The sequence below is a fragment of the Oncorhynchus mykiss genome, chromosome 12, assembly GCF_013265735.2.
Source record: "Oncorhynchus mykiss isolate Arlee chromosome 12, USDA_OmykA_1.1, whole genome shotgun sequence".
In the NCBI taxonomy this organism is placed as follows: domain Eukaryota; kingdom Metazoa; phylum Chordata; class Actinopteri; order Salmoniformes; family Salmonidae; genus Oncorhynchus; species Oncorhynchus mykiss.
The window spans coordinates 27,556,865-27,564,865 of NC_048576.1; the positions used below are offsets into that span (position 1 = coordinate 27,556,865).

General features: G+C 41.7%; 2 protein-coding genes across 3 annotated transcripts in view; both read right to left on the reverse strand.

Annotated features, from left to right (window-relative positions):
* LOC110537307 (connector enhancer of kinase suppressor of ras 2) overlaps positions 1–2,920 on the reverse strand; it is a 76,261-nt gene extending 73,341 nt beyond the window's left edge. For both annotated transcript variants that reach the window (XM_021623241.2, XM_021623240.2), the window contains exon 1: positions 2,616–2,920. In XM_021623241.2, the coding sequence (XP_021478916.1) occupies positions 2,616–2,682 (67 nt within the window). In that variant the 5' untranslated portion in view covers positions 2,683–2,920. The remainder of the gene's footprint in view (positions 1–2,615) is intronic.
* A 1,554-nt stretch (positions 2,921–4,474) lies between these two features.
* LOC110537308 (protein CXorf21 homolog) lies at positions 4,475–6,501 on the reverse strand. Its single transcript, XM_021623242.2, has 3 exons — positions 6,385–6,501; positions 6,000–6,137; positions 4,475–5,815 (listed from the first exon to the last, which is right to left on the reverse strand). The coding sequence occupies exons 2-3, from the start codon at positions 6,127–6,129 to the stop codon at positions 5,124–5,126; spliced, it is 822 nt and encodes a 273-aa protein (XP_021478917.1). The 5' UTR covers positions 6,130–6,137; positions 6,385–6,501; the 3' UTR covers positions 4,475–5,123.
* Between the last annotated feature and the right edge of the window lie 1,500 nt (positions 6,502–8,001).

Sequence of the window (8,001 nt, forward strand, 5' to 3'; positions counted from 1 at the left end):
GTTTGGTGTGGAGGATTTGAGACTGAACTGAAGTTCCTAGTTGTGTTGTGTATCAGCTGCACAGAAGTTGTGCCGTAGGCGAGCCCTGCCCTTGGTGCGAAGGCTGGAGACACATCTGTGACAGTGGCGCCAGAGGCAAGCACGGCTGTGCACTTCTGGACTGACACTTGGCTGGCATAAACTATTGTGTACAGTACGTGGGAAAACATAAACCATGTCTGTGTTGACACATCATATCTCCTTTAGTTGGATGATAGTAGACCTAAAATAAATCCCTGTGCCCTGGTGAGAGAGAAAGTTCTTACAGTTTTTTTCAACTGCTTACACACAAAATCTTTTCATGTCACACGATTTCTGAAACCTCTCACTCAAAGTGTTAAACTACACACCAAATATCCAAAACCATAAGCTATTTCTCAGCCTTTGACTCAGTTGTCAATTGCATGAAACACTTTTTTCAAAACACTACACACAATTCTCTACCTAAAACACAAACATCTAACAGTAAGTGACTTGCTTTCCTTTTCCAAACACAACCAATCAAAATGCTACACTTATTCACCAGGTGGTCCTCCATCACAATGCCACACTGGGTCCGTACAACACCGGCCATATGCTCACTTTTCTGGATGCAATTTACACAATGCTTGTCCCTGATCCAGATCAGGAGCCTGCTAGATTTGTGGTTTTATGGGACAATGTTAGTTTTCACCGGGCTGTTCTGGTTTGCCACCCATCCACAATTTGTAGTTTTGTACCTACCCCCATATTCACCTTTTCTAAATCCCATAGAGAAATTCTTCTCAGCCTGGGCTGGAAAGTGTATGATCGCCAACCCTATGCCCACATGACGCTTCTCCAGGCAATGGAGGACGCATGTGGGGACATAGAGGTTGCCTCTGTCCAAGGTTGGATACGCCATGCTAGGAGATACTTCACTCGATGTTTGGCAAGAGAAAACGTATCTTGTGATGTGGACGAAGTATTGTGGCCAGACCCAGGCCGGAGAAGAAACGAAGCGTAGCTTAGCACTGGTGACTGCCCCCTCCCCTACAAATTCCTGGACTGCCCCCTAAAGAATATACTTTTGGTTTACATATGTTTATGGTTTTGTTGTATGCTACTGTATACAACAGTAATGTTTGGCCTAATAAATATTTTCTGTTTCTACATTGCATTGGTGTTTACAGTGTGCTTGTTACCCCTCTCAGCAGATTACTTTCACTGTAGAACATTGTATTGAAATGAAGATATAAGCCTATGAAAGACCAAAGAGCTTTAGATTTAGAACAACAGTGTTTACATGGTATATCCAAAAATGTACTATTATGAAAGCAGTGTTTGCCATTTGATGCAAATGCTTCATTCCGACATGTGTTTATGGCATTTTGAATGCAGTGTTACATTTGGAAGGAGATATGAGCCATTTTGCATTTTGTATGTGCAGTTTTGGGAATTGTGTGTAGAGTTTTGAAAAAAAGGAGACAGTTTTGAAAACTTGTGTAAGCAGTTGGGAAAAACTGTAAATCAAACCTGTGCTCGGATGTTACAGTAACTAGGTCTTTATTTGGAACATTATTTAAACATTTAGATAAACATTCAGCTCCTCATCCTCATTTTTTTCTAAATGAAGGCTAAAAATAAAGAATTTGTTGTAAGTCAGCGTCTCGCCTTCTGAATGACTGAAGTCTGCCACTACTAAAGTAACGGTGCCCACAATTTGTTTATGGCAGGTAATATAGCGCAACAATCATTTTGTCATCCATTTGGTCTTACCTAAGTGTTATTTCACCTCAGCTGTACTGTTGGCCAACATAATAAAAAAAACAACTATAGGTAAGTATGTTTTCTCTCATAAAAATCTTAATGTTATGGCAGATAGTGGAGAATTTGACTAAAACTCTTGAACATATGGCATCTTTAAAACATACTGAACAGCATAACGCCGACCATTTTGAATTCAGTATAACAGCATATCTAAAAGATCAGATTGACTACTGTGTTGCAAAAGCTGCTGTACAGTTAACTTGCAATTACCTTGCAACCTGCAATATGTTCCCTATCCATATCCACAATGCTGAATTACAGTATCAATGTAATAATGTGAATCATTGTCTAGGTCAACACATTATCAGATGTCCATGGTTCTAGTTTTGCGAATAACTCAATTGTTGCCAACACTTCTTCAACCTGTGTGTGTGTGTGTGTGTGTGTGTGTGTGTGTGTGTGTTTGAAAGAGAGAGTGTGTGAGAGAGCGAGACAGAGAGAGCACCTGTCTTTATGGTATGAGGTAATCTAAATGTGAACATTATATAGGTCAACTGATTGTTTTACACGTAATGCGTTGGTCTCAGTATCTGGTTGGTTGTCTAGAAATGCGTAGCCTATCAGGCCAGGGTGATAATTACACTAAATAGCGCTTCCATCAGGGTTGGATACACAAAATGGCACACGTTCAATGTTTCAATGCAAGGAATAGCACCGTTTTAGCTCATAACACCTCCATTGAACAAGTCATTTAGAGAAAATATAAAAAATGTGCACATATCCATGTTAGTCGTTTCTAAATGTACTCTGTCAAGCAAATTAAAATAAACATGTTGTATAAGCATTACCTTTCATCCAATCCAGCACTTGCTTGGGTGTCCATTTGCTTATAGGTTCCATCACCAGAGCCATCATCGATGTCTTTAAATCCTTCAAACGAGGACTTGATCGGGCGTGAAAATCGTGTTAAAAATCAGAAATGTTGTATCGGTACACAAGAGAACACATAGCACAGGTGCACCTTACTGGGTAAAGGCATGGCTGGTGACAGTATCCTGGGTAAGGAATGCGATGGTGCAGTCCACGCGCTCACAGAAACGACTCCCCCGCCCATCTCTCTCTCTCTCTCTCTCTCTCCCTCTCCCTCTCCCTCTCTCTCTCTCTCTCTCTCACACACACACACACACACACACACACAAGTACCTGCCGACCACTGTGTGGAGAAGCGAGTGAGAAAGTCTTGCAACCCCTCCCTCCCCTGCACACCGCAGCATCACATGCTTCGTTCCAGAGACAGAAGGAATGGTGCAATAATATAGAATTACCTGACGCCTTTATAGAGAAGCAATGGCAGCTGAGCGTGATGCATTATTTTTCGATTGGACATTTCTGTTAAATATAATATCTCCACTTATAATACCGTTATTATCAGAAATATGTTCACCTCCTTAACTGACGTCATTTCCAGCCCATTTGAGTTGGAACCGAAACGAATCTATTGTGTTTTAACCAATAGAAAACTAGTGATGCCTGCATCAAGCCTGTATGGATACAGTATGGGGGGAAACCATATGAAACTGGGTCACCCTGCAATTAAAGTATACGATTCTAAATTGAAATAATTATTATTAAACAAAACATGAAAGACAATTGATTGTCCAAGTCGTTTTTAAAGTTAGTTACAAGATACCTCAGTTACTGTAAAACCACATCACATCATGACAAATGGTGGGATGTGTGCTAATTAATCACTTCTTTCTGATGTCCCCATGCTTAATTATTAGGAAAGTAAATGTAGTACATAATTATTAAGCTATAGTCAATAGTCACCATTACAACTATAATCAACTATTTATGGTGTGTGCACACTGTGTGAGCCTGTGTCCCACTATGATATGGTTAATAATTCAGTCCTTGCTATGCTGGGCAGCATGATGACACATCTTTACCTAATACTGTACCTGCTAAGCCTGTTACTGACTCTTTGAAGATCTGGCCATTTCTTGTATCTTTATTCAAGTCTCCCCACAGGTTTCACTTCATGGTGATACATGGAATAAACCTCAACGTGTTCTTATGGAAAATGATCAGAGGTATGGGAATAGTCACACACACACTCACACACCCACACATACACACACAAACATGGCCACCACTCTCCCTAACCATTACCCTCTCCTCTGCTGCTCCAACAGTGCCATGCTAATAGTCCTTGGCATGGCTGCTGCATGACCCAGTGGCTCCCGACAGGGTGTGAAGTGGTGGCATTGGCTCTCACTCCTGACACACACTGGTTTACTGTTAATCCTCTCAGTCTAGTTCCCAAGCAGCATGCCACTATGATCACTAGCAATGTCCAGATTGTCCATCATAGCCTACCCCTAGACTAAACATGTGCTTAATGTTGTTCAATACTGTTTTACACATTAGATGCACCCAACTGAAAGAAAAATGCATGCATACCTAACACATGCTATCACATAGTCACACTCACGTAAACCCTGACAGCCATACATCCCTGCTGAGAATTCTGAAATGAACCTACCCAGAAGTCATGCCAGTGATCCAGATAGATATTTTACAAATTAAGATCAAGAGGCTCACTCAGGCAAAATATAAACCCACCATGGCTAAAAAAAGTAAGTGTATATTATAGTCAATTGCAACCCCCATTCCAATGGCCAATACAGTTTATTCTCCACAAGACATGACTGCAATAACTCAGTTCTTTAGCATATTAATATTTATTATTTATTCAGTCGCTTTCAAGATTAAAACGCATTAGAAATGTGGCACAGCATGATATGTTTATCTGGCACAGATGTTGTGTAATATCTTTCTTGTCAAAATGCAATGTGACACTTGCAGTAAACATGCAATGCTTTTGTATGACAGCAGGTGGCAATATTTTTTCTGCTTTGACAACCAAGTTAGGAAAAAAAAAAAAGATTTGGCGTTTTGTAAATCTGTGTTTAAAACAATATAATTTCAAATCAGCAGTATCTGTGAGGAATAATTTCTCAGAAACAAGATTCTTTACAAGATCAGCTCACAGTTCCCTGTTTTTCTACTCTTTGTCTTTAAACTCGAAAGCTTGACATTGTCTCAGGCAGCCAAGCATGACAATATAGCAACTGGTTGCATTTATGTAGTAAATATTTTGGACATTGTGGCATTTTCTAAAGATATTTCTTTCAACAATTCAACAAAACGAGGGGATCTCCTTCCGAATTATCAATTTAATTTTCCACTTGAATGCAATACAACTGACCACCAAGTATAGATTCAGTGGAATGCTTTAGCATTGTCAAGTACGTTAAAGTTGGCAGACAAAGTGGAAATACTGCTGGTTTCAGTCAGGTGGGCTTCTTCCTGGGCTCAGGGTTGGGGATGCGTAGGTTGGAGATGCGCAGGTCGGGAGAGCTGAAGTTGGAGCTGGCCACGGTGCAGGTGCTGAGGTAGTGGATGACGATGCTCTGGGCCGTACTGGAGTCTAGGCCGTGGTCCTGACAGAGATACTGGCTGAGCTGCTTCACTGGTTCTGGTACCAGGCCCTGGGGAGGGGTCTGGACCAGGGGAGAGCTGCCCCGGGCCAGGCTGTCCTGCATATGCTGTCTGTACACCTCCAGCAGCTTACTCTCCAGGTAGCCGTTCAGCATGGAGTTGGACAGAGGTTCCCTGTTCAGGGTGATGATGCTGCTGTCTATGACCAGGTTACCCTCATCCTGCAGGGTCTGGGACTCCACCTGTACCCCAGCCTCTACAGGCCCTGTGGGTTCCAAGGACTCCAGCTCTCCCAGGTCCTGAGACTGAAGAAGTGGCCCTTGGAACACCTCACTCTCCAGCCGCAGGCTCATTGAACTCCTGTTTCCCACATGGTCCCCTCTGAGCTGCAGGTCGGGGTAGTCTTTGCAGAAGGTGGTACAGCACCAGGAGCGATAGAGCTCCAGGTCACCATAGTCGTCACTGTGGCTATTGGGGATGGTGAGGGCATCACTGGGCCTGGTTGTCGCTCTAGGACCAGACTGCACCAGGCCATCCATGTTTCCTGTGCAGCCCACACACCAGAAGCACATTTTTAAATTTGAAGTATTCAATCAAAAATGAATGAAATTATTAAACAATGTACACATGCCTGGATGCACTTAATCTCATATAAGCCTTCTAAAATGCAGCATAACCAACTGATCCAGCGAGGCATGCAGTATTTCAGACAAATCCAAAATGCTTACCTAACATTGAACCTTGGTTCAGAACGATATTGGGAGCAGGGTGTGGTGGACGTTCCTGAGCCTTTGTGGAATCACAATCACAATCCTCTTTCCTGTACCTGAAGACTCTGATGAAGGCTTCTCCCAACATGGCAACCACTACACAACAGTGCATATTGTCTCAACACAACATAGCAGCAAACCACACCAACTAGCACTTTCAATTGTGTATTTCCACAGATTTTATTCCAGAACTAGCATTAATCTGGTTCCACCCCAAAGTATTATGCTACCATGACATTAGCTTATCAGGCTCGAAATATACATAAATACTCAGATTCTCTTGCCAGGTCACATAAAACATAAATAGTATAAAACACAGGACAGGTACTGAGAATATCCCTACCTCTGTTTTTACAATAGATGATGTTTTCTTCAGTCTGTCCACTAATACAAGGTTTACAAGTTAGCTACAGATGTCTCTGACTGGTAAGCAGCCACCGTATTGTGCTGTCCCTATTTGTATAGAGCATCTGAGTAGCAAACGTTTAAAACAGGAAGTATGTCAGAAATAAAGTGAGAACACTCACTACCCCTGCTCTTCAGCTGCTGCCTTCTGTGATGTGACACATCAGTTTTAGAATGTAAGGAGAACTGAAACAATATGTGACGGGGTGGCGGTCGGTGCCGTTTAAGGTGAGGGGGGACAAAAAAAAAATTTATGAGCATGACCTTATTTATTTTACAGTATATTGGATGACTGTCATTCATATTCCATTCACGTAGCTCAGTGTAACATCAATAGGTTTAGGCTACTACATGATGCTGGAATTTTCCATACATCCATCATGTGGTTGCTACAACATAGCCTATGAATGAAAGTTTACAATGTAGGTGCACAGGCCAAGATAAAAAAAAAATGGTAATAAAGGTGACAGACAATGACACATTTAACAACACCTTGCACACTCTTGCCTGCATCTAGCTCATCTAGGGTGTAATCATTAGTCCAACAGTTACAAATGAGAGTTTCTGTTGGACAAATTCAGGTATGTTTAGCCCGTTTGGTTCCGTTTGCTTCCGTTTAAGAAAAGTTTTTCAACAGAATCGACAGAATTAATACAGCCCTGATCACATGGATAACACAGTTCACTTTCATAGCAGCCACATACAAACAGCATGACCACATAATTCTTTCTCGCATCAACGCGCTCTCCTCCTCGCACCTTTTCCCTTCGTTTGTGGACTTCAGTGCACAACAAATCAGCTCTGTGACCAGGCTAAAAAACCTTTCCAAGTCAAACCTTAATATCATAACCACTACACAGAGCCTACATCGCTGTCACCATATTAGCTAACGTCATAGTCAACATAGCTACTAGAACTAAGGTGTTAGTAAACCCGCTATGATAATGCAGTACAGTCAGAAAGCAATTTAGCAGTTACACCGGCAGGCCCCGGTGGTAATAAATAAAATAAAAGGCTTGGACTTGGAAGAGTTCCAGTGTTGGATAGCCATAGCCTGCTAGCTAACATAGCATTCCTGTTTGAGCCGGGTGTTTGAGTAGGCTAAACTAGCTAGCTGCATTCGCTAGCTAAGTGAAAGTTTTAAAAAATACTACAAAATATAGCTAGCTCTTGCTCTCTCTTGCTTCTCCTTCAATTTAAAGAAATTAATTTGTTCAAAACTGTTCAACTATAGTCTATCTCTCTTTGAATCAACTTCACACCACATTTTATGCACTGCAGTGCAAGCTAACTGTAGCTAATGCTTTCAGTACTAGATTCATTCTCTGATCCTTTGATTTGGTAGACAACAAGAGCTCTGATAGGTTGGAGGACTTCTTCCGGAAGTTGTCATAATTACTGTGTACGTCTATGGAAGAGGATGAGAACCATGAGCCTCTTAGGTTTTGTATTGAAGTCAATGTACTCAGAGGTGGACAGAAACTAGCTGTCTTCCGGCAACACCATTGTGCTACAAGAATAACAAGGAAACTGGTTAAGAATAAGATAGACTGAG

Excerpts from the sequence above, each read along its gene's own strand:
- LOC110537308 (XM_021623242.2), bottom strand. The coding sequence starts at position 6,129 with ATGTTGGGAGAAGCCTTCATCAGAGTCTTCAGGTACAGGAAAGAGGAT. Across the intron at positions 5,816-5,999 it reads GAACCAAGGTTCAATGTTAG|GAAACATGGATGGCCTGGTG; the intron begins GTAAGCATTTTG and ends TGGGCTGCACAG.